The sequence below is a fragment of the Polyodon spathula genome, chromosome 21 (assembly GCF_017654505.1).
Source record: "Polyodon spathula isolate WHYD16114869_AA chromosome 21, ASM1765450v1, whole genome shotgun sequence".
NCBI classification, from domain to species: Eukaryota; Metazoa; Chordata; class Actinopteri; order Acipenseriformes; family Polyodontidae; genus Polyodon; species Polyodon spathula.
Window position 1 is genome coordinate 8,034,678 of NC_054554.1, and position 27,887 is coordinate 8,062,564.

Genomic DNA, 27,887 nt, shown 5'->3' on the forward strand with positions numbered 1-27,887 from the left:
CCTTTTAATTTTCCTTAATATAAAACAGACAACTAGGGATTTGGCGAAGAAAACATTAAACAAATACACAATAGCCAAAGGTGAAATACATTTGCTTTGAACGACCTGATGAAGCCCTGCTCTTGCGACAAAGAACTGTATATAGTGTATTAATTTATATTTAAAAGGTATCTGATGCCCTGCTGTTGTCAGTCACATACACTGTAGTTCTTACAGTATATAATCCTCATTGCATTAATACATATTGTATGTACAGTCTTCTTACTGTATGGACGAAGCATGTCATAATTCTAAATGTAGTATGTAGTAATATTCCTCAGTGATGTCTGTTCAGCTTGTTAATTGTATAAATGACCTTGTGGGTGCAGAAACACACAGCGGTGGTGGAACAGCTGTATAAACAGCATTCGCCAAATACTTCAAACAATAAAAGAAAATTGCCAGAAAAAAAACCTTGTGACAGCATTGGCATGAATTCATATATTCATACAAATTAATTGAATACCTTTGGGTATTTGATATAACATGTGTACAAATTATTGTCTTTAAAACTGGTTGACGATGTTCGTTAAATGCCAGTTACTTTGAGTAACGATGAGAGCCAAAATGAGATGTCTTTCTCTAGGAACTGCCAATATCTCTGTTAGCTTTCTTTTCTTTACACAATGCAGGTGGAATTTATTCTAGATTCTCTGTAGTGTGTGTGCACTAATGCACGTACAGGATGTAAACTAAAGCAACAATGTCTGACTGTCATGAGCACTTTTACCTTATAATTATGTGTGTCTGTTTGTTGTCTGCAACAGATTTTCTTTCTGTATACTGTACATAGCCAAAAAGCAGAACTTATTAATCCATTAATTTGCAATCAATTTTTTAGCTACTCCAGTGCCACGGTGTCATATCAGAACCAGTGTGCTGTGGTTTGGTAATAGTTCAGCAACAGCTTCTTCAAGATAATTAAACTACTGTTATACTAGTGTCTGGAAGCAGTTTCTGATTGGATGACACCATGCTGCGTGAGCCTCTGATTGTGGGTAGAGGTAGGTAGGTATGTGTGCACGCTGCATGTGCAGCCCACATACTGTTTTGATACAATTTCTTGTATGGATGTTTGTTTCATATACAGTGCATCTTCTAGCACTGCTGTGGTGATGTTAGACAGCTCTGTGTTTTGTTGTACATGTTCAGAGCACATTTTATCTTTGACCTTGCATGCTCAGGGTTTTTAGTCATGTAAAGAGCAGCTCTAAATAGAGGCACTGTGTCCATTAATTGTGTAATTATTGCGACAGCTTATCTATTAGCACAATCCCTTTTACATAAAAGAATGACTGCTACATCCTATCACTTGATGGCTTTATGCTTCACTTCCGCTGCTTAATTAAATGGCCCTGTTCCTGGCTTATAGACAGAACTTACAAGTAGCACAATTTGCCTTCTCATGCATTTACAGTGTATACGGGGAACAATGTACTGTCCTGCTCGTTGTTATTACCCCATTGGATTGCCAATTTCTGAACAGGCTTAGGTACCTACTTTGTGGGTCAGAAGCAAACCATGCAAGCAAAATACACACAGCTCTTGATTTTTACCCAACAAAATGGACCATTTAAATGGAGTAACAATTTAGAGCATGCCATTCATTGTGGCACAAATTTCCTTTCCCTTGGAATTTGAACCATAGTTTACATGGTTATACTGCTGAACAGTCCTTCTACAAGTTACACAGTCTACCACAGTACAGGGAGTGTAAAAGACCTTCTCTGATTGGCTTGATCAGTAGGAAGATTATATAAGCTGAAATTAAATCACAGGGTTCAACATCAATCTTAATTTACCTTAAGAGTCCTGGTTTTGGTGGAGATATTGTCATTGCTATTTATTTAGATTCTCGTGTTTCTTTTGGAAAATGCAAAAGGCTTGTTGCTATAGGCAATTCGTTTGACTGACAGCCAGCTGTGCATCAGTATTCTCTACAGGGACACATTACATTAAGCAGTTCTATTGTATGTAAATAGCCTAATCTTGTTTTATTGCAAACTGTAATTACACAATCGCCAGACTTAAATAAGTTTGCTGTAGATCCGTCATGAGCTGCAGGAACATCACTGATTCAGTGTGACAAGTCTGCAGGTGTGTAAGCTTGTTCTGGAAGGAATATGTGGCCATTCCTCACTGATTACCATTTCTAACTCCTTCAGGGAAATTGGAGTTGTGCAACAATGCAGCAAATTCTGTTCTCAAGAATGGCCTATAAATCCTCAATTTTGCTTCTTTTGAAACATCAGTCATTTGGGCAATCCTGGACAAGGAAGCCAACCAAGCACCTATCAGGGCCTTATCAGTCTATCATCTGTCCCACACATCATGATTACATTTCAATTATAACAGAATGCTTGTCTAATTTGACATTTGCAGGCGTTTCTAATTTTGTGTCCTCCGTAGCAAAAAGCAATGTCTCATACTGTAAATGAAAGTATTGCACCACAGCTGGGCTATTTTTTGATAACAAATGTTAAATAGAGCTTATGTATTATGTGCAATGAATGTGAGTGCCAAGATATACTGTAAAGCAGTATCGGGCTGCATCTTTAAGAATGGAACTCTGCATGACTGGACTAGTTAACAGATAAATGTCTGTTTGTATTCACTGTAATTCATACAGTACTCATGTTACAGACATTTTCTCAACAACAATTAAATAAAAACCTCACACAACAGTTCAAGAACTCCACAGGTGTAGCCGTTCTGTTAATAACACATTGACTGACAGCCCAGACTTTAAAATCCATTTAATTTCCATTAGCATATTTATATTGTCAACATCCTCACTACTCCCTTGTGAACCCTTGTGAAGTCAAGGCAGAATGTTTAAACGGCAGTTTCCAGGTACCTAATCACTTGCTGTGTGTGTGTATGTGTGTGTGTGTATCTATCTATCTATCTATCTATCTATCTATCTATCTATCTATCTATCTATATATATATATATATATATATATATATATATATATATATATATATATATATATATATATATATATATATATACAGTACACTACCTATGAAACATTTTGAGGTGTGACGATAAGTGTTAAATGTGTCCAGTTAATCAAATAATTAGACCAATTAAGTAATTAAGAGCTTGGATGGAATGAAAGCCAGAAGACACTGTGGCCCTCCAGGAACTGAGGTTGACACCCCTGCTTTAGAGGCAAATGGTTTGCTAAGAATGATCCAGTTGCTTCCTCTCTTATTCGTGTTTTTGCTTAGTCCAATTAATACAGTTTTCCACAGAACATCGGGTGGCAGTCTGTTTAATGGAGAGATGCCCTGTATAAAAATAAGTGAAAGACAATGTGTGACTGATATTGGTAACACCATTTAAAACTTTTTTGTATATTTTCTTTTGGAGATGTCTGACTTCTATTTCAGTATTTCTTCCATGCGTAGTTTGATGGTGTTTGTAATGCACATGTAGTGATCTCCAGTATTCACAACTTCAAAAGTCAAGTTTTTTTTTTTAGATGGGTGCTTTCTTCAGAACTTCTTAAAACATAAAACTGGAATTTCTTCCAGAAAGTTTGTTTGTAAGAACTCCTGTGCCTTCCCTCCTACAGCATTCACAGACACTTCATTATCTCACCAATTAATCAATAAGTGCATGCAGTTCTTAAACTATGCACTTCTTAATTTTCCATGTCACACATTTGTGCAATACAACGTGTTAATTATGACAATCGAGCTATTAACGTGTATGAAATAACTAAATTTAATGCATCCCGAAAGATGTGCTACCATGTGCTACCTACATGTTTTACCATTAATTTGGTAGTCACCAGAATGCATATTTTGCTTAGGGGGAGTGTAATTACCTCAGTGTATGTTTAGTTGAGGGTGAACTATTATACCTAACGGCGTCACCTAATCGATGAAGAAGCCAGTTTTCTGGATAACTGTGCTAGGGGGTGGGGGTGTGATCACATGGGACTCACAGAGCAGGCAAGTACACATTCTGGAGGACGACACTAAGAACAGCTATTATTGGCCACACTGAAAAGGCTGACGAATTTAAACAAGCCTAGCCGTTGCAATGCGTGGGTGTGTGTACAATATAAGGAGCAAGAGGAAACAGATTAAGCATAGTATGTTACACAGGCAATAACACTTCGGTCATGAAATATTTCTGCTATGTAGCAGATATCCGCTTTTGTTAGAAATCGTCTGCTTTGAAGTCTGCAAATATGTTGAAACCTGCTATTCTAAAAATAAAAAATAAATCAGCAAATATAGCGGCTTTTAGCAAAACCTGTGTTTAGTTTTCTTGCTGCATATTTTGAATGTGCTGCATGTGGATACCACTGTAGGATTGAAACGTCACCGGCTGTTCTGTTATTCATGGTTAAACTATCTTTGTCGGGTCGTTTCAACAGAAGAAGATAACCATGTTTCTTGTGAAGGCAACTTAAAAACAGTTCGAAAAATACATAGCTCTCTTATGTATGGAGAAAACATGGGAAACACAGAAGATCGGTTGAACAGCAGTATGGATGAAGAAAAGTACAGAACACTGGCGTATGACACAGCGTTAAGTACTTTACTGGCAGTTGTGGTATACGTGATGGTGAAAGTGAGTTTAGATGGAATCAGGCAGTGGAGGGCACGAGTCTCGGTTCTGGTCGTGGGTTCTGGTCCGGTAGGACTGACCGCTGCCTTAGTCGCTGTCCGCTCTGGGAAGGTGCTGAAACTGACTGTACTGGACGAACGCTATCGGACTGCTCTGCTGTGCAGACCCCAGCAAATCGCTTTGGACCCCCGGAGCGTGAAGTTTCTACTCCGGCTGGGGGTCGATTTTGACAACATGGAAGGCTGCTGGCACAATGACCACTTCTTCACTAAGATTGGGGTATTTCAAGAATATCTTTTGAGCATTTTGGAGCACAAGAAACAGAAGGTTGATATCAAGATCAACCTGGGCACAAAGGTGAGGACACAGTTATATGTATGAGTAGTGACTTTATATCTATTTCTATATAGATATAAAGATTATATAAATATATAGATTTCTATATTTATTTATACGTTAACCACTCATTAGTGATTTACTGCAATATAAAGAATTAACCATTAGCCATGGGAACTATTGTCGTGGGGTCATACAAGACAAATTGTTGGTTGGTTTGGGTAAAGCGTGTGTTATGCTTGGGCAAAGCTTGTAATACGCTTTACAAGGATCGGAGGGTGTTTGGTGCCAAAGTAACTTAACCTGACTGCTGTTGCTGCTGTTGTAAGAACATTTGCTTGCTCTTTATTTGAGTTCAATGCATACAAACAATCACGTACACTTGATTATACACATATATCAAGGGACGGGATAACAGCGCTCATACGTATAAGCAAACAGCTCTGTTTGCCATTGCATTTACTATCGCCTGTTTTACCAGCATAATTTTTCACTTTTAAAGTTCACCAGACGTCTCTGCATTAATGCCAGTTCCCATAGCCCTGGTAACTCTATCACAATGACACCGATAAGAGTTACAAATAGAACAGCAACAGAAACGTGTCAGTTAATCAATAATGGGGATAGCAGTCAAGCATTGTATTTTTTTTTTTCAACCTTGAATCCCATGGCAGTCATTGTGGGATAGTTAAACATGCAAGGCACTGTTGGAGAATAGATACCATTTTAAAAGGATGGATCTGCCACAGGCACATCCTCAATACCTATAACTGTATTACATTGAAAGTACAACATACTGTATGCTGAGGATAGTTAAATATGTTGTAAATACATAAAGAACATTCTCAAAGGTGTATTTGGATTCAGATTACTTTATCTTCTGGAGACAAACATGGGAGGGTATTTATGTGTATTCTATATACGCCTCTGCTGTCGATTCATCATCACGTGGTGCTGTTGTTTAATTTGAACTAAGCATAGCCATAGAATACGGGTTGTACCATTTTGTTTTCCCTTTCTTTACCTGATAGACAACTTGCTTTCTAAATATATTGGTTATTTGAATGGATAATTGTCCATTTTTAAATATGTGCAAATTATGTCAATTAGAAAGCAGTCTCTTATGAGTAGTGTATATATATATATATATATATATATATATATATATATATATATATATATATATATATATATATATATATATATATATATATATATATTTGCGATTTCCTGGAAATTTTAAATTTGGGAACCACCACTGGGAGATATAATTCACCTCTTTTATGGACCAATGCATACCGGACAAGTTTGGAGATAAACATAATAATAATCATAAAAAAAGAAACATCGTTTAAATTAAGTACTGCACAACGACGCAAATGCGTTTTTTAAAATGTTTTATTCATTTGCCGTCCTGTGGGCAAAAAACTAACCAAATAAAAAAAGGTCGAAAAATAACATTTACAAAAAAATTCCCCCAAACCCCCAAAAATCCAAAGCGGTCAACGTTCTTGTTTACTGTTCAAAAGACAACATATTTTAATCAGCCTATCCGTGCGCCTGTACTGGCTTTTCTGTGACCTGTACCAAAGTTTTCAGCATTGGAGGTAAAATAGCAAAAATGGACGACACAGCAAAAAAAAAAAAAAAAAAAAAAAAAAAAAAAAAAAAAAAAAGCGGTATGATTCGGCTGATGATCGTGTCAAAATATTTCCCAAATAAACTTTACGTGTAAACGGAGGTATTTGTTTTGCACATCTTGTGTAATGTTTCTTTGGAGAAAGTACGATCGATCGTTATTTCGCTTCAGACATTAAACGAAAAGCTACTACAGAAGCTGCTGAACACAACGCAACAGTCCAAAGCAACTTTGACCATTGTTCCATGACCTTCGTACTGTTGATTTGATGGACAATGGCACCTGTTCCTTCTGCCAGTTCTGTTGTCAATTCAACGATTGTCTTCTTTCTATTCCTAAATGATATTATCTTCAAGTATTGCTCATCCTTTTTGTGTCTTCCAGTCCTGGGTTTGTCAATTACAGATGCTGTTTGTACTTGTTGATTATGCTTCAGATACCACACCTTCAAAATCGAGTGATGCGAGCTATTTCACTCAATGTTTTTCCTTCTATGCAAGTCAAGGTTGTTATAATAATAGAAAACACTAGTGGAGGCTTTGAGTAAATTGCTGATGCTCATAATGCATCTGGGTAGAACAATGCAACATATGCATAGCTTATCTATCTATCTATCTATCTATCTATCTATCTAGATATCTATCTAGATATCTATATATCTATCTATATATATATGTCTTCTCAGAGTTCTGCTTTATTTTATATATCGATAATGTATCCTAATTTGGAATATGATGCTCGAAAGCCCCTAGTGGCCAAAATGCTTAGTACATGTGGGTTTCATGTTTTGTTGGAGCAGGGGTGGCCAAAGTCGGCCCTTTCAGTCCTGGTGTTTGTTCCAACCCTGTTTGAAATTGTTTAATAATCATTCCATAGTCATTATTTTTTTAAAGGAAATGTGAAATAAATTTAACATACTAGAAAAACAATCTGACATTTTAATTCAGCATCTAAAGTCATTCAAATTGGAAAATGCTGCCATGGTTGAAGCAACATATATAAAGACCATACACAACTGGCCCAGTGCAAGGGCAAATGCATTTTTAGTGGAATAAAATAATTATAATAATATATTGTGTAACATTAGAAATAAATTCATTTAATGGGTGAATAATGAGGAACCATATGGCAGTGGCATACTTACATGTTGCTAGCTGATGCCTTGACATCTTCCCCTCATATCACTTAAATCCTGACCTGAACTATAATTCACTTACAGTGAAGTAGAAAATAAAACTTGTACCCCATGAAATTACCTATTAAAGAAAGGGGGGAAAACGCTTTTCTGTACAGTGTAATTTGTGTTATCGTTTTGATAGTTGTTTATAAATTCTGCTGTATGAATGAATACGAGCATTGCCGCCCAATACATTTCAAACTGTTTATTTGAATATTCTAATATTTGTCCCAGCACTACATAATGCTGTGGGCTTTGTAATTCCACTTTTTTATTTTAACCAAGGCCTCCAAAGGTGAAATGTAGGACAGCCTAGTGATTGAGCATCAATGTATTCATTTGTAAAACTTCTGTCTGGGTATTTGAGTAAGCAAATCCATGTAAAAACATGCTTAATGAATGCTTGTTGCAATTTGCAAATCATTTAATAACAGTTGTTTTCTGGTGTCCATCATTATACTAAGTGTTAATCAGCGGGCATTTTTTAAAAAAAAAATATTGCAAAGTAATTTGCACTTCATTGCATTTACATTGCCAGATAGATGAGAAACAGCAGGTATTTGAAGAACAAAGGGAAAAAGCCACAGGCAACTACAGGTAGAACATTAGCTCCAGTCTTTAAATATATAATTAGAAATACACTGTATGGACAATAATACAAAACCATCATGCAATGTATGCAATCATTGTGTAGTTGTATGTGTTGCAAAATCTAATTCAGGATGCTTCTGGTTTCACATAAGTTAAAACAAGTAATTTATTTGAGAAAGTTTGCCTTGTGGAATTGGTATTTACCATATTTGACTATGTTTTATCATGGTTTTTCTAGGCTATGCTTTGCTGCTTTTCAAACATGTACACAGTAGACTAATCACAACAAACCCATTCCTAACTTTAAAATATAGTATTTCAAGTTTGTTGAGTGACAAGTTGACTCGACTTTCAAATATGTAATAGATGTCATCATGTCAAATGCCTTGCATTTCCCAGTCACTCTGTCCTCTCTCCAGCAACACTTCTGAAACAAGCCAAAGCAAAGTTCTGCTACTGCAGCTCAAGCCAATCTGATTTTCATGCATGCCTGCCAAAGAATAGCACAACAATGAAGCTGTAAGCTTAGATACTGGACAGTCACCATAGGATCAGGGAAAGATCATTACTCCTTTTGTGATACAGCATACATTTAAAAGTGAAATGTAATGAACTGCCTCTTTACCGTACTGTAATACCCACCTCTATAGAAACAAAATCATGCCTTGAAATCTGCAGTATCTTGTATTTTAACCACAGCAGTTACTTCTTGTCTCAGACAGTGTGAGGTTACTCAGCTGTGTGTTACATTCATTGTAATGATCAATATCAGGCTGATGGTGAATCTAAAACCTTTGAACACAAAATGTCTCTTGACATTAGTTTGATATTGTGATTACTGTACACGTAATAGAATTGTCTAGCTGTAATGTTGATTTGGAGTTTATTTTATATCCGGATATCCTGGTTCAAATATACATTATTATATTTCCATAACCATTTTCACTAGAAAGAGTCTTATGAAAGTGCTGATGAATAAAGAACCGGTAGCTGTTAGATTACAGAATTAAAAGGAGGAAGAGGGTTTGAATGTATTAATAAACTAATTAAATCAATCAGTTAATTGAAATAAATAAATAAATAAATACCGTACTGCATTTCAACTTTGGGAGTAAAACATGTGAACCATACAAGTACAAATGGACAGCATATTTATTATAGTGTTTGGGATCTTCCTAATTTGAATACATTAATACGCATATAGCTTCCTAGTGTATATTTTCAACAAAAGCTCACATCACTACTTTATCACTCTACAGAGTTTTTATTCTATATGCAAAATATTTTCAAACAACCATCTCTTAAAACCATAAATAGGAAATAGTGACAGCAGGCAAGATTGGGGTTAGAAATCTAGTTACTTGATCTCTGTAGAGACTAAAAGCATCAGTGGGAGGCTTGCTCCTTCATATACTGTATTTCGCTACATTTAGCTGTTTTTTTGCTTGCTGCATGGCTGTCTGATTTACACTGGCAGAGCGCTCTGCCAACTGGTTTATTTAAAACTTCAGCCTTTCTCAAGGGATTTCACATTGCTGCGTCTTCTTGTGTTTATATCTAATCCATATTTTTAAAGCATTTACTAAAGTATTTAATGAAGAACAATTATAAATAGGAATACATATAAGTAATTGAATATCCACTGCTATCTTCTCAGTGGTAAATAATCAGGATTTGTTTTCTTAACCCTCTGAATTGTTTCTGAACTACAGAAATTCAAAGGAAGCAAAAGATTAATTGTAGTGTAATAGATATACTTGAGATGAATATCATGACTTTTTAATATACGTTTTTATTTTTTTAAGTTATTGGTTTAAGGAGAAATCGGGGACTTAAATATGTAAACAAATGTGACATGGTCACCTAGGAGATCTAATAATGCAATCAGAGAACAGATGGCATAAACTTGTTCAGCTTCATAAATGATGGCCATTGTAACAGCGATGTCGGGGACAGAGAGCAGTAAAAAAAAAAAAAAAAAAAAAGAAAGAAGCTATTCATCACTGTCAATAGGGCCTTAACCATAAATAAACCAAGCTCTGTATATATTATTCTCCCACTCATAAATAACATTTTGAAGCTCTAGTACAGATTAATAGGTATTGAAAAAAGATGTCTGGAAGTGAAATATCAGTCAGCACTGAAGTGCGTATTGAAGGAGCAGAAAGAACTGCTGATTTTTTTTATTATAGCGTATTTCATAGTGGACCACCATCACAAAGCGCTTTACAACATACGAGACTAGGGTGTGTGAACTATGCATCAGCTGCAGAGTCACTTACAAGAACATCTCACCTGAAAGACGGAGCACAAGGGGGTTAAATGACCCCGGGCGGTGTTGTGCAGGCATTTCCGGGGGGTGTCTTGGAGGCATCCCTGGGCGGTGTTGTGCCGGCATCTCTGGGCGGTGTCTTGGAGGCATCCCTGGGTGGTGTTGTGCTGGCATCTCTGGGCGGTGTCTTGGAGACATCCCCAGGCAGTGTCGTGCAGGCATGTTTAATAACGGATTTATAATGTGGACATTAGGAGAGACAGTAAAATGACAAAACCCCTTGTCATAGGCACTGAAAAGACTAATACAAGTTTCAAGTATTTCAGCAGCAACTGACAGCATTCAGCTGTTCCAGCAGGCAGGTGGGCATGTCTCAGCGGAGCGCCAGTATAAAAACATGGCGATCACTATGATCGGAGCTGCTGCAAGGCCAGCCGTTTTTCACGGCACCTTTGATTTATAGTTTGTTTTATTGTTGGTGTTTCTACAGTCTTGCACTCTCCTCTGTGTGCTACCATTACTGGTAGCATCACATGACAATATTGTTTGCTTTTTTTGTTTTATGTGTTAATAAATACTGAGTGCCGTGCTGGCGTGTTTCACTGCACTTCTGTGTCTCTGTGCCTCCATTCTCATCTGCCTGTCTGCCTGCTTCAGTGCGGGAACAACACATAAGAATGCCACAAGGTTCTATTCATTTTGTCGCATCGCTGCACAGTTCCACTTGTCGCATTGCATCTGGTGGGTAGCAGCCTTCAGGCTGAAAGAATGCCTTAATGCAGAAGGCTTCAAATTGAGAGAGGGAGCTCTGTTTTTTATTCCACTGATACCAACCGCAAAAATATATAAAACTATGGACTATGAAAGTGTCTGAATTCTTTATGGTCTCACTGTAACACAACCTACAGCAACATAGACACGCTGTCTGGGAACAAACTTCAGACAAGATTCCATTTGGTTAAAAAAATGTAAAAAAAAAAAAAAGACTGCAAACTTTGCAAACCTTAGCAAATCTGTCCCCATGTGTTTCTGGTTTGTTGCGCTAAAGACCTTCAGGGTGATTCCAGATAGGCTTATGTCTTATTTAGCATAATATGTGTTTCCAATGCATTCTTGAAACCCATTCAAATGCTCACAAAGTAACCTTTGTTCTGTTTTTAGACAAAAGGATATTGTATTGTTGGATGGTTTTGTTTTTCTGCGATATATCCCTAAAGCCATCCTGGAAAAAGACAATGTTGTGGTAATTTAAAATATATATATAATTAAAGTCACTCAGTAGATCTTCCTGCAGCTGCTTTAATCAGCAAAGTTTTTTTTTCTGTGAAATAGGTTTTGTCATTTTTTAAACTGCCTCCTGAGATATTCAAATGAATCCCTTTTACCTTGCTTATTTCCTCCTCTATTTCCCTGTGCATCAAGAATCCTATTGTTTCCAATTTTACACACTTCTCAAACCATTCTAATGCAAACCATCATTAATCTGTACACAATGAGGAGCCGTGGATGCAAGCAGGCTACTAACGTTTTACTGATGTTGCTTGGTTCTTGTCGGACAGCTACTGTATGTGAAAAATGGTTTGAAGTTAAGGGACTAAGGCACGATTGGTTGACATTGAATTTGATGAAGAAATACAGCACCCCTTTCTGACACTGCAATTCCCCTGTATCAGGGAACTAGACAATAAAATACTCTGACAGAGGCCACGATGTAACAAAAAATCTAGTTTTCCCAAAAACATTCCTCAAGATCTTCTGTAGAGGAACCCTGTTACTGTGGTACTTCTACAGTATCAATCCTTTAGATGTCCCTTTATATTAAATATTTTGTGTTCCCACTGACTGGAGAATACAAACTAACACTGAGAGTGGACTGGATAAGGTGAATATATATATACAGTGGGAAAAACTCTCTAAATACAAAGTCGGCATGCTTCTTGAATAGCAGATTTAGTAAGAAAAGGCTACATGTGTATCATCCATTAACAATTCTTTGTGTGATTGTAATCAAGATGAACATCAAATCTTAAGAATCAGACCTTCCCATTTTAAAATAGATTTGCAGGAGTGTTTTTTTTGGTTTTATTTTGTTTTTTAATTTATTGAAATCCTTCACCAGGCATAGCCATTGAGAAAGAAAGATCATTTCCTGAAGGCAGCCAAGAAAGCAGGACAAGACAGACTAAAAGAATTGAGATTGTGTTTCTAGGACAACCACCATGAGTATTAAAGGGAACTATCCAATTACTGCTGTACCTACTTCATTTGGCGAGCTTAAGATGGCTTCCATGATTAATATGGTGTGTTTCAATATGGAGAGGACTTTTTCCACAGCATTGAAAGGGATAAGCGACCACTGGTATTGCAGCCTTGGTTGCCATCTCAGAGATACGTTTAATACAGTATGACGTGTTTGCAAAAAGCAACTTGCAAGTGACATTTTCTCTGTGCTGTGCAAGTGTATTCAAACAGACTGTGGTATATATCTTACCTCTGTGTCTTTGTAAAGTTCACAGAAGATTATCTAAAGAAGATCCCAGCGCAGGACTGGCCCCGGATCATCGTCGTGGCAGATGGCTCTTGCGGGGAATCCTGCTCTGTTCTTGGGATCAGCTCGGACTACATTGTGGAATCCTGTAATGCCTATGGAGCCAATGCAGCCATAGAGAGACTTGATCAGAGACAGGTAAAAACATTTAGCATTTACTCTAGAGTAGGAATGCATTTTACCAGAAAATGATCATTTAGATATTTTAGAAAACCTTATTTTAAAGAAGGCTCGAGTTAGATGTTGGTAAAATATTATAAATCTACTAATCGTAGTCAAAAATACAGTTCCAAATACCCTTGGATTTTTGTGTGACAGTGGAAAAAGTTCTAGTATTTCATATTTAAATATTCTCATTTTGGAATCCATCTTACATTCATTCAAATTCAACAGAAAAATGATGACTTGCTCTGTTCCAAATTGTACCACGTTCCTAAGCAGATGCTGACTTGTTCTGAGGAAAGTAATTCTCAGAATTCAGTTTAGGTCTGCAAAGACTATACTTTCCTTTCAATAGATTGCACTTGCTATATCAACAGCATACTCCTTGACCGTTCATGATATGCTGTGATTATTTCATCCATGAGGATGAAATGGTGAATTTTCTTTGTCTGCTATCCTAATGAATAGCTTTTTCAATGCAACTTCCAATATAATAATAATAATAATAATAATAATAATAATAATAATAATAATAATAATAATAATGACTATACCATGTTATTACATTGTGTTTATTGAGATGTGTTTCATAGGGATGGTGTGTGAATACGGTTGTGCATACATTAGAACTGCAAACAAAAATAACCATATTTATTCTACAGTACACATTAACAAAAATACAAAACTTTACTGTCTAGATTGTCCCTTGTAACTGAACAGTGCAACTCTTACACACGCAGCCAAACTGATATGAAGATGTTGGTGACCACTGGCTCACAAGGATGGTACTGTGCAAAGATCTACAGGTGTAACAGGCCTATAAAGTACTCCTGCAGATGGTGATAAATGGGATATAAACCAAAAAGCAGCTGGTTCTTCCAGATCTCATCCTTTTTAACGCTGTGGCCGTTTCAAATCCAGCTTCCACCTATTTCAAAAGCCCAGGTTAATCAGAAGGGGAATCAGAGTGAGCATTAGTTATGGAATGGCTCGGATTGTTTGGCAGGCAATTACAAAAATAAATGATATCTGTCAGGGAGACAACTATAATGTATGTCAACAGTTTAGTTGGGTCCCATAGATTTTAAGATTCGACAACTCAAATAATTGAAAACAGACAGAGAAGCATGATGAGATGGACAGGTAGATGCATAGAGAGAGACAGAAAGATAAATGGATCCCCAGCTGACCAGATCATTAAAACCTCAAGATACGTGTCTGGGTTTCTAGCCAACGCTGTGCTGAGTCCCCAAACCACACAATTTCTCAGGTCCAGTAAAGTCCATTGCTGAAAACTGTTTCTCACTTGAGTTATTTGTTAATGTCATACAGTTAGTAAGAACCTTTTTTTTAATAAGATATGATCAGAACTGTATTAGAAATTGTGTCTTGATACTCATTCTGTGGGACCATATTCAAACTGTTGTCTTTACAGGCATGACTTCTTATTGTGATTGTAAAAGAAGTTGGGACTGTATTTGATATTTCACCTGTATGTTTAGGTGCATGTACTTGATTCTCTGTTTCTTTTTGTGAAAGTTTGATGTCTGTGTCAAACAGTTCAGGATGTTCTTTGTTAATTCTGACATGTTAATCTGCAGCATGTTTACAAAGATTGGAAACTGCATCTCTGCCAGGGGAAAGTAATTTTATTTCTGGGTCATAGGTTATACTGCACTCTCTAGCATATCCTGTCACTTGAAGAAGGGGTCGTTTTTATAGAATGGGTGGGAAGCAGAATCATCTGTATCATGAGTAAAGAAAAATGTTGTTTTTTAGCATGAAATATACAGAATTGGTATGTAGGATCCATTGATTTATGTCAGTAAAACATTCATTTTGGTTTTATGGAATTAATACTGGGGATGGGGACCTGGTATGGGGACTACAGCCGTGACTTTTGATGCATCCTTTTGTGTAAACGGGCTGCCAGTCTGTTATGCAAATGCCCTCCCCAATAAAAATACACTAATCTGAGTTTACACATCCACAAAATAACGTATTCAAAATACATGCATAATATTGGATTGCCTAAGACAAAAAGTCCCAAATAATAAAAGCGCAGAAGCAAGTATACTGTACATGGGCCATCTCTTTCTCTCCAATCAACAGCAACCATAGACACCAAGTGGAAAGAGAAATCAAATGGCCAGTATTCTCTTTAACCTATGTCTTAAATATATAGAATCTTTTATATTCCATTGTCGGGTTGTCATCTTAAGTACCATCCTGTCTGCACATGGTGGTCCTATACCCAGTTCTATGGTGTTATACAAAGGGCTTGCAATTGTTTTGTAGTTCTACTGATAAACTATTGCAGAGCACTTGCACAGTGACAGTAGAAAAAGACTGCAACGTGATTTCACATAGCACCAAACAACTTGCCAACAATTTAAGAACAAATAATGAATATGAATCATTAGACCGACAATGGGAGACATATTCTGAAGCAAGTAAAATTGTTTTCTACCTCGTGGATTTCTGCATTTTGATACTGAAATGTTGATGAAAAACAGTCTGAATATTCCCACAACAATTCTCCCAGAATTGAACCTCTTCTTAAGTGGTTGTTTTAATCCTGCCCCTCCTACACTTCCATTCACTACATAGGTCTCAAATGTTCAATTTTAAAAGAAACACGTGTTATAGCAAACCCGTATTTTCAATGCAAAACATGACGTCTGTATGCCCACCTTTCAGGTAGTCTGTCCTTACTTCAATTCCTATATCATTTCACCTCAGTAGTGCTTTCTGTGTCTAAATATGTCACCAAGCTTGAAGCCGTGGGGAATACTCCACTCTCCAATTGAAATCCCCAAGACCATGCATGAATGAATGTAGCCTCCCTTATAAAAGGTTACCATAGTAACAACACAGCAAATAGTAATAAAGCAAAGTGAAAGTACAGGTAAGCATCGCAAAGCTCAGAGAGGTGTATTAAAACAAATTAAAAAAATGCAAACCATGGTAAACTATATTAAGTGGATAGTATAGCCAAGGGAAAAGCATGGAAGAATTACAGAAATACCACGGTAAACATTTGTAAGGGATACTAACAGATATAATTTTTTCAAAGCTACCCATGTAAGATCTACGGTAACAAGCAGGTGAGGGATATCTACAGGTTCCACGAAATGTCCTGCTGTTTCTGCTTCTTGCTGCTTAAACGCAATTATGAACAAAGCTAGTCTATCTTGAAGGGATTTCATCTACTGGGTAAAAGGGCCCTGCTGATTTATTGTAGCTTGGGCTCAAAAGAGATTGCACTGAGATGCATTAATTTGAATGAGCTGCCGAAATATTTGCAAAGCAAGTGTAATCTGCTCCTTTGTAGAATATTGTCCACAGAAAGCATAGTGGTGGACATATTCGTAATATGCTATATAATTAAAGCCTTGTTAAGATAAGCTTTTATATTGAAACACTCCCACACTTGCACGTACACTGTTATGCAAAGCGATACAGGATGTCAGATTTTCATTATCAACTGTGCAATCACCCAAGCTTGTTTTTAGACAAACATTTGAACAAAACAAACTGACTAAAAGCTTTTGCTGAAATTGTATGCTTTGTTATTAACAAGAGACAGGCGCAATATATTCTAAATAAGATAAGATTGTGACATTTTAACCATGGTCTGATATTTCTTTTAATAACAATATTCAATCTGTTGTATCAAATATGCTTCATTATATCAACTGCACACTCTGTTTGCTCAGGATATTAATTCCATCTGTTCCATGCTGTTGCTTTATCTTTGTTTAAAACATGACCCTGTTATTCTCTCTATCTTTACTACTGTCTGGTTTTCGGAGTGGTCTGTGTGACTATCTATCACAATCCCTTAGTTACATAAGGTAATTTGTCCAATAGTTGCATCATTTAAACTGTTAACACTTATGTTAATGCATTTCTAAGGTGATTTTAAAAAATGTTTTTTGGATACAAGAGACAATTTTGTATTCAGGGACATTTTGAACAGAACAATTGTTGCTTTGTGTGATTTGCATTATGTGTTTTATACTCTAATCTGCCAAATTAAACCACAGGAAGCAGTCTCAGTTTTGGACAAGAGTAAACCCTGTTGTACTTGACTCAGCTGAATGAGCTTGAAGTTTGCCAGCAGTGTAATGCATTCGTTAGACAAAAAGGAGAACAAAAAAGAACAGACTGCATAGATGTCAAGATGACGAGGTCAAGTTTTAAACAGTAAATTCTGTTGATTATCTTCGAATCAACAGATTAATTTAAATTGGTTCACTTAATTAAAATTTACTGTTTCTTGGCATCACGCTTTAATTCATGGGCCACTTTTTTGCTTTCTTATTCACAAATGGTAATTGTAAAATAAAATCTGATAACAATAAAAAAACACATCTCTAAAAGTATTTTCTAGTCCTTTGTTGAGAATAATGAACAAAAAACAACAGAAGATGTTAGAAGCTATTCTATTTTTAAACAGTATTTTATGTGGAAATTCTGCCTAGTTTATTAGCTGACAGAACAGCTCCAATCCCAGCACTGAATTCAAATGACAATTGGTAATGGGAGTTTTAATGTGGCAGGGAAAGATTAAGGTTAAAAGGTCATTGAATAGAATAAAATACATGTATGATACAATCTGGTGCTACATGATATTGTAATGAAAATGGTTATTGATGGATGGATTTGATATTCAAAAAGGAATTGCTGGTGAGGCTGACTGAGTCTCTAATTTTGTCTGTTTTCCCTTGTTTCTAAATTTACTGGAATCCTGATAAATGAGAATGAGGAGAGAGTTACCAGGAGAATTGGAATGCATTGCACTGCTGATGAGCAGGGGACTTCATCATGCAGATGTGCACCTCAGAATCAAAACAAGGCAGCGAAGTGTCTCCTCATCTGCCAACAGAGTGCAATGCTAATCCATGTGGAGTCAACAGTGAAGGACTCAAAATCATTTTCCATGGAAAGCATACTGGGTTCGGAGTTTCTGATTTAACTTTTATGTTGACTAACTTGGGTTTATAAGCAGCTAACATAAACCAATATCTTATCTTGAAAATGGTAACCATTAATTTAGTCTACTCTACTGTACTTGAAAACTGCACCAAATTAATGAGCTGTGAAAGTACCGAAGGTTTCTCCGTTTCCTAGGTGGTAATATTGCAGACAAATGTTGGACTGCAATATAGTTCAGTAATGGCAATGTAACTAAAATTGCAGTGCTTATATATGCAGTTCTAGTGTGGATACATCGCAGGTTGTCTATTCACCTAGTGAAAAACACTCTACACTAACTTTACAGCATGGTGTTTCCTCATCGGTGTAACCCTTTGAATGGCACAGGGATAGCATACTGGACATCCATTTTGTAGAATGGGGTTCTGGATTGGGAAATAGCTATAGGGTACACTCTATTTATTTACTAAAGATGTTTTTTATTTATTTAAAAAAAAAAAGTTTAGACAACAGGAAACTGTAGATTAGTTGGGGGAATGTTTAATTTGAAGATATGCCAAGAACGTCCTGTGCATTTGTTCAAACTGATTTGGAATAAAATAAGATATCCCAGGACATTCCTGAGGATATCGTTGCTGTGTTATTGGAACTGATAAGACATGATCAGTTCATGTGTAGAAGTGATGTAGATGTTCCTGGAGCAGCAGATGCTCCTGGACCATTTCTTAGGGATACATCGCCAACTGTTCAGTTAAATCAGCAGTTACAGTTCATGGCGCCCCCTTTATCGAGCTCTAAATGAGATTCTGGAAGTTCACATGTGACACCCAGCAACTGAAATTGTTGCCTTATTGCAGATGAAGCTACCTTAACTGAGCATGTGTTTTTTCATGTTGTAAAGCCCAGGTAAACAAATCATTTTCAATAAAAAAGCATTTTGCTTTGAAATACCATTATTGGTTTTCTTTTAGTACAGTAGATGTCCGTACTCCAACTGACAAATAACAATCTAATTGCAGGTAAAGTACACACCTTTACTCCAATTTAAATATGAATAGAATTCCACAATCAAATGGAGAGGGTCACACAAAGGGATACTATGCAACGTGTAATTATTCTTCATTTGCATTCTCAAAAGGGGGTACTATTAAAACAAGTACTTCCTTTTTACTGATCATTATGACAGTGTGTGGTGTCCGTCCTCCTGCTGTAGGTTGGAAAGCTTTTGAACAAGCCTCTCTGCATTCCCTAGGGACCTTTAAACTGAGCTCTGCAGGACCCGGACAAAGAGAAGTAGGCATTGATGTGAAGCCTACACCTCCAGTAATGAAAATTGTGACATAAGCCTATTTCTTGTCAGGAGTGGTATTGATCAAAGAACATGCCGGTGATAGTTTAAAATTCTGATCTGAAAGAAAAACAGTGCTTGCTATAAAAAATGTATTGGAAATGTTACCACCAGTAACAGAGAACATATAAATCCTGCAAAGCATTTATTTGCAATAGATGGACAACTTGCTCCTCATACCATATTTCCTTTCTTACTGCCAAAGCTGTTGGTGTTAATAAGATAATAACTGGGCTTCCCTAGTAAAGGCACTGCTGTACAGAATGCAGGGTGACAGACCGGGAGCTTTCGGGTTCAAATCTTGGTCATGCTGAGTTGGTTGGGGGCCCACAGTGAGTGCTGCCTAGAACTTTGAGCTCCCACAGACTATTGTGAAAAGTTTGCTATGGTTGGCTTGCCTCACCACACCACCGCAACCCTACTGGTTGAAGTCTGTCTGCATTCAGTATGAACATGCTGCTAATAATATAGCAGTATTACAGGATTATGCTTATATGACAATACCACATAATCCCAGGAACCTTCTGTAGCTTATTTAGTGAAGTACTTAAAACAATACATTTGCTTCATACAAGGGTGTTTTATTTTAATGAGTTAGGTGTTCTGTTGCTCCTTCTACTGTGCAATATTTTTATTGTGTTTAATGACATTAATAAGGGGGCAATAAATCAGCCCTTATGGAAAAATCCAGCTTGATTAATACAGAGTTAAAAGGTGCCAGTTATTAGCTTCAAAATGAAGACCAACCATAAAGCAGACTAAAGCCTTGTGATCAGCTTATTTGCATAAGATCTCATTACACCAGTCTGGTGCGTAACAACTGATACTAAAATGAAGAAGTTTTCTTCAAAAGTTGAGAAAGCAGTTACTCAGAACCCTAGGGATGGCTTTGCCCTGTCATCTGGGTGCAAGAAAAAGATAAGATGTCTTTTGGTTCTATTTTAAGCAAGGAGTTTGTGCTGTCAGATCATGTTAGTGCAGTACTCAATATTTTCACACTGGTTCTATCTACAAGGGCCTAATTATGGATAGCCACGAGCCGAAATTGATTGGTGTAAACTTCTAATCTGGGCAGTGTGAGCATGCCAATGAGAGAAAAAAGATTTTAAAGCTACAGTGTACACTTTTGATTGAAAAGAACAGTGATAGTTTACTTAATGGAGCTTGGACAAAACATATTAGGAAAAAAATATCTGTGTCTATTGATCTATCTATATAATTTTTTATTGCCCCTATTATTTATTTATTGATTTATTTATTAATGTAATGCTTTTATCAACAATGTCTAAATGAAGGAAACAAACAAACTAAAGAAACTATTTCTGTATATTTTCCTAAAATGCCATTTCCAAGATGAAAGTTAATTAAATTCGGCTTCAGTGTGCACACACAATTAGGCCTACATATTTAAATAGCTCCACGTTTTACACAGAATAGGAATTTGAGTTTCTTCATGATTCTTTTTGCTCTTTTTCCAATTCAGGTTCCCACCCCTGAGATACGGGCTCACAGCTTGTATTTTGATCTCTCTGCCTATGGGGTTGACCTGTTTGCTGGAGGGAAAGACCCACAGAACTCACAACAGGCACCGGTGAAGCCAGGATTCCATCTAAAAATCTATGGAACATTCCGCAATCGATACATGGCATTAGCTTGTCCTGCATCTGACTCCAGGGTGGTCCGCTTCCTACGTCACACTGCAAACGCATCGGTGAGTGTGGTGTGAAACCTGCAACCTGCATTTTGTACACGATTAAGGACCATTAAATATTTAATATTAAATAGTCTTTTCTTAAACCAAACAAAAAAGCAACCAAAATCTGCTATATTAATAAATTAGCTGCGGTAATGATAGCTGTGCTATAATTACAACTGAATCCAAATATAGTCAATTTTCTACTCTGGCTTGACCTGGCTTTTCAGTTGCAGTGAAAGATTAGAAGGATTTATGAAAATACTAATGAGACTCTGTCACAGGCTACACATACTTTGTTAGAAACCTCCAGATTCTAGGAAACATTTACGTGATTACCTGGTTACTGCTGAATAATTTGAACTGAAAGATGACATGATCTATTATCACATTGAAAACAATTTGACCAAATTCATACAACCTAGAAGTGGTTGGAAGGATGATATGGATCCCCAGAAGGGAGAAATGTAATTTCTCACCCACAGACACTGCCTGTCCATCAGTGTCGTGCTGACTGCACTGGGCAAAACAAACATCATGCCCACTGCTACGAAACTTATGGATATCCAAAGATTTGCATATGGTCCAAAAGCATTTAAAAGAGTTTACAACAGTTTAGTGCATACAATGTATTGTAATCCTTCAAAACAAATGTTGAAAAAATATTATTTTGTGAATATGATCCTGTGGCAAAGTGGTTAACAGTGTGCAGGCGCAGGTGATCAATAAACAGACAGACAATTATAAGGTGCAAGATGCATTGTTGTTTAATGGTTTGTAATCCAATTGCCTGATGACGTAACGACAGTAAATAATAAACCATGTTAACAGGCAATACAGCGGCGTGTATTGCTCTGTTTAAATTCACGGTTGGTTCTCATATAATAAACAGTCCCGTTCTTATTCACCCACACGTAACACAAACACAAACACAAACACAAGTCCACAGTGCGTGCTCGAGTGCTCGTAGTGAATGTATCATCTTTAATGAAACAAAGTGCATTGATGTTGTCTGGGTTTGTGCTGGTCTCTGGCGACAGATGTGGATCGTGTTGGTCATCTAAACAATAACAAACAGTACTTTTAGACAAGACAAAACAAACAAAACACTCACAGGTTGTTTCTTCACCAAAACGAAGGAACAGATTACAAAGCTCCACCACCTTTCTAGATGACTGACTTCCTTTTAACCTGGGAAACAAATTGTCAGGCCAAACAGTCCAGGGTACTCTGTTCCTGTTACTTAGTGCCCTCACAGTCCGGGAGGGAGATTTACCACCAAGAATCATTATTTTTCTGTCACAGACCTATTTGTATATTCAGGCATTTTTTTAACACCACATTCTGTGTATCCTTTTATTATTATTATTATTATTATTATTATTATTATTATTATTATTATATTATTATTATTATTATTATTATTATTATTATTTTAAATAATAACACAGATAAATGATTATTAAATTAACATGGTGTCACATTTTCCACACTGATTTTAATTTAATCTCACTTGGTGGCTATGTATCACTAGTTGACAATAATGGTTAAGGGCTATTGTACTGTCTGTACATCATGCATTTTCTTATTTGCGCAACTTTAACTCACATCCGCCCTCATCTCCCGAATCTGACCACAAGAGAGATTGCTCTGTTAATGATATTTCATGTGCTGAAGGAGGCTTTTAGTCTATATTTAGTTTTTTCTGGAGGAGTGCTGAAAATACAGTAATCTTGTTAGTCTGTCATCATCCGGCCTGTTTAAAAGATTCCAGTGGTATAATCATTATTTTCCTTCTGGCAAATGTGGGACAGCACCTGCATTTTATTTCATGAATCAATTATGTTTCTTTTGCTGCTGCAAAATTAATGTAGTATATCCCTGAACCTATACATGTACATACCTGGTACTACAAGTTGTTGTCTTGACCTCTTGCCCTATAAGGCCACAGTTGCTTCAAAAGAGCTGAATTTGATTTATTTTCTAATTTAATTTAGAGATGGATGTAAGAATCCACTCTGCAAGGCAGTTTCACTTCAATCTGAATTAGTTAAGCTCAAGGTAGAATTACCATAAGAGGTGTGCTTAATAAGCTCACTATGAAGCCTACCATAACCATTATTGCAAAGGAAGCCTTATTTCCTTACCCACTGATTTAGAATTTACCTGACCACCATCTTTCTTTTTCTCTTTCATTTCTATTTCTAACATTTTGTTGCTGTTTTTGCAGTATATTTAGTATTAGAAACTACAATATGAGAAAACTGTTGTACACATTTAAAGGCCAAAAGAGGACAATTCCGTTACTAGTGTATTTAGTGTTTTTAACAAAATATGTGTCTTTCATTAGCCTATTCATTTTTGTTCTATATTCTCAGCATTAAAAAAAACTAATTAAAGATTGCTAATTGCCAGTGACCTTTTTAATGTTTTAAACCTTTTCTTCTCCCCAATGGGCACATTATCTAAATGTTAATCAAATTAAGAGTCCGCCACCTGTAACCCAACTAGCAGAATCTAATACCATCATATTGTAGTTGCAACACTTTTCTGCCACAGTTTCATTCAAACGTAATGTGTCATGACACAAGTTGACCCCATAAAACTTTAACCATTTTAGACATGGTTATATTAAATATAAAACTAGTTTTTACCAGATAAAGCCTAACAATGCACACATTTTATTTGGGTCACAGAATGATTGGCTAAAACAACTTAAGTTTTCAGTATGGTGTTTTGCATCATGAGATGGAATAAATATTAAAAGATTATTTTGTTTTAATAGGGTGCTTGCATAACAAATTGGAAGTAGTTAAGTAAATAATGTTAATTTCTGGAAATATATCCTGTGATAGTTCCGTTAAAGGGGAAACAAATTCTAATTATTTACCTGTCATTTGTAGGCAAAATTCCCATCTTACAGTCCTTAAACAATTTTAGCACAGCAGTGAAATTTAACAAAGCAACTGCAAGTTCACTGAGGATCTGTCATCCTCTTTCTGTTTCAGATCATGAAGAACATATTCCACCAATCTTTCAACGCATACAAGACAGACATTGAGGCCAGAGTTAATGACCTGACGTTGCATCACCTGCAGTGCAGTCGCAGGCTCTTTGAGATCATGCTGTCTCACAGGAGGATCAACGCGGCGTACATTGAGGGCGACAATGTTGCGGTTACAATCGAGGGAGAGGCAGTCAGGGTGTTGAATTTCGACACAGGTAAAGATACTTCATATCTGCCGCTTTATCTTGTTTAAAGAATAAGTAGCTTCAAATGCTTTTAATTAAAATGGCATTTGAAACTGCATACTATAATAATTTTTCATTGAGCTTTACTATCCAATGCAAGATAATCTAAAACGTTCCATTCTGAGGGTTTTAAAGGGTTACATTCATTTACTGAACCTTATCCCATGTTATATTTCAGCAATGTATTTTTAAACATAATTCTAATTGTTTTGATATTCTTTTTTATTCAAACATTACCAGATGGGGAATGAAACATGTCTTAACTTTCACTCGGGAATTCAACCAAAGAAAGGATTTATCTTCTAAATGGCATTGGCTGCTGGTTTTCTTTTCCCACAACAGCCATTCATTTCAATCAAAGCAACAGTATTGCTATATGAGGAAATGTGGTCTGGATGTTTTCCATGTTATCCTTCAGCTGATTTATGGCCTATGATGTATGAATAAACATATCAAAACTACATTATGTTAAAAGTAATGCAGGACACAGCAGCCACAAAGTAATGTGTTTCTTGAAAACAAATCAGGCTCTTCTGTTTCTCTTTTTTATACTATTCCAAACCGTAGAATAATTATGTGCGTTTTTGGGCTTTGTTTTTATTACTATTTTTGCATATATAAAACAAGCTCATATTACAATGGTACAGCATGTTCCAGATTTGAAAGCTTGTGGTTTGTGTAGTCTATTATTGTTTTATAGACCTTGATTAACTTTTGGATAAAGGCATCTGCCAAATACATACATGATAATAATAATTAAACATTTCAACACACTAGAGCTGAAATACTAAAAAAACCTTAACACATTCAATAACATATATTTTGATTAGGAGCCTTTTCACTGACTTCATTCAAAACACTTGTCATTGAGTTTATGCACAACTTAGTGGTAATTCGGGTGAAGCAGATGTAGAAGTTCTAATGAATGAATCATTTGCAATCTTTTAAATATGCACCTGGCAATGCTCCATGTCCCCAAGGCATAATTAAAAATAGAACCAAAGCTGGAATAAATGGGAGATAAGAAGTACAGAAAAGGAAAAGCATAAACAAATTACTTCAGCTCCAAAGACATAATGAACAGGTGTAAAATTGCTGCCAGGTGTCTGCAGAAAGAATAGTAGGAAATACAAAAAAAAAACTGAAGGAACCATAATTGAAGGAACAGATTACGTCGATTTGTCCCCTATGTATACCGTCACTCATGACCCCTTGGTAAACGATTGCAGCCGCTCCTGCAATCCATGGCTGCCACATCATTTCCCTTCTGGGTCGATGAGTTAATGTACCAACACTCCGCACCTTTTCTAAATGTTGACTTCCTTTTAACCCTTGGAAAGAAGTGTCAGGCCAAACAGTCCAGGGTACTCTGTTCCCGTTACTTAGCGCCCTCACAGGCACCAAGAATCCTTGTCTTTCTTTCACAATCTCACAGCATCTAATTTGTGTAAACTGCAAGGCATACTCTAAATACCACGTGTCACGAATCAATTCAAATATCCAGCTTGTTTTACATTTCAACTGGGATCCTGTGGATCCTTACTTTTTAAATATGTTTAAATAATGTTGCTAATGCTAATAAGGAAAGTAAACCTACTTTAAAGCCTGTATCTCTCCATTTCTGATTACAAGGACAGTAACTACACTAAGAGTTTTGAGTTAATAGTTTTACTGATTTTCTTTCAGGCTATGGCGTTAATTTGGGTTTGAGAGGACTTGAGTCCCTGGAGACATTCATTTATAAAACCGCTACCGCCTTGGACCAGAACGACGTATTTGAGGCGCTTTCTGCAAAAATACAGCATTCCAAACAGGTGGCAGAGAACTTCAGACAGACTGGACTCGCCACAACAATGTTTGAATAATGCTTCACAAGGTTGTTGGGGAAGTTGTCTACTGAAGAAAGATCACTACAGAGTTACAGACATTGAAAGCACAGTGGTTGCAAAGGATCATTATAATGCCAGTTAAGGAAAGGCCCCATTGTATCAATGTTTACACAGTCAGGCTATATTGTATTGAACTACAGATATCACCAGCTGTAGATGACTTGTTAATAAAACATGTTTTATTCCTGTTGATATTCATCATGATCCCCCAAAAATATGGTGGTGGATTTTTTCACTGCTCTTTTGTAATTGCTATTCTGTAATGAAATGTTCTAGTGTAATGCACCAGGCACACATTACAGAAGTGCAGTGTTTTGTGTTTTGCTTTCCATTCATTTAAACCAAATCTTTTGAACACTGATCAATCAATATATATTACAGCAATAGTAAATCATGTTTAAAATAGTTGTGCAATATGCAATCCATAGTGGCTGCTGACCCCAGTGGTCACAATTAATCAATCCTTAAGTGAAATATAAACAGGGATAAAACTAGCAAAATAAATAGATAAATAAATAATAGGAGCTCTTAAAATATCCTCCTCAATAATTTACAGTATTTAAAGCTTTGCTTAACTCAGCAAAGGGTTAAAGCTTTGTTAATAAAGCCTGAAAAAACATGAATACAGTGTTCTGACCTTTTAAGAACTTCCCAGCCTCCCATATCCTCCAGAGTAGCATATTTTCTTGTTGTCAACTAAACAGAAGCTGCCAATTAATGAGTGACGCGATTGGAAGACTGTCATTTCGGCCCTTTCCCCAAAGATTTACTATATACCTCCTATTTAAACCTACATTGGAACTGACATAGTGTAGACATTTTCCAAAAATATAGTAGTGAAGTAGCTACTGTATCCTTCTATTACCAAATATTCTCTTGTAAAATAACTGTTTGCAGGATGTCTGTTGCCCGAAGCCCTAGAATTTGGCATCTGCAGTACACAAGAAAAATACAAAAAGGAACTAGTTGGTAACCTTAAAAAAATCATACCCCCCCCCCCCCCCCCCAAAAAAAAAAAAAAAAAAACAACAACTTTGCTTTCTCTGGCAGATAATAAATGTTTACTGCAAATCCTGATGGTTCCCAGTGGATAGTTTAGGGCCTTAAAACAGGCAATGAAATGTTGTAAATGGTCTTTGTTGTCATTGGTACTGTGCTCCTGCAATTTAATGTATGTTAATATGCTGCTGACATGTTCTTTCTGTATGTTTTATTATGATTGTCATTTCTTCTTCCTAAATTGCCAGAGAACTTACTATTAAGCCCAATTGTTGCTACAAACAAACAAACAAACAAACACCATATTGGTTTACTCAACTACTACAGTACAACGGAATGAGTTACTATTTTAGTTCCGCGATAACTTGGTGAATACGGCAGAGTAGAGGAATTCTTCAACAGTATAAATA

General features: G+C 36.4%; 1 protein-coding gene across 1 annotated transcript; it reads left to right on the forward strand.

Moving 5' to 3' along the window:
- The first annotated feature begins 4,170 nt into the window (after positions 1–4,170).
- Positions 4,171–27,024, forward strand: si:dkey-234i14.6. The gene is made up of 5 exons (XM_041221325.1): positions 4,171–4,987; positions 13,155–13,331; positions 21,128–21,355; positions 24,346–24,559; positions 26,276–27,024. Exons 1-5 carry the CDS (start codon positions 4,502–4,504, stop codon positions 26,452–26,454), a joined length of 1,284 nt encoding a protein of 427 aa, XP_041077259.1. The 5' UTR covers positions 4,171–4,501; the 3' UTR covers positions 26,455–27,024.
- Positions 27,025–27,887: the final 863 nt, after the last annotated feature.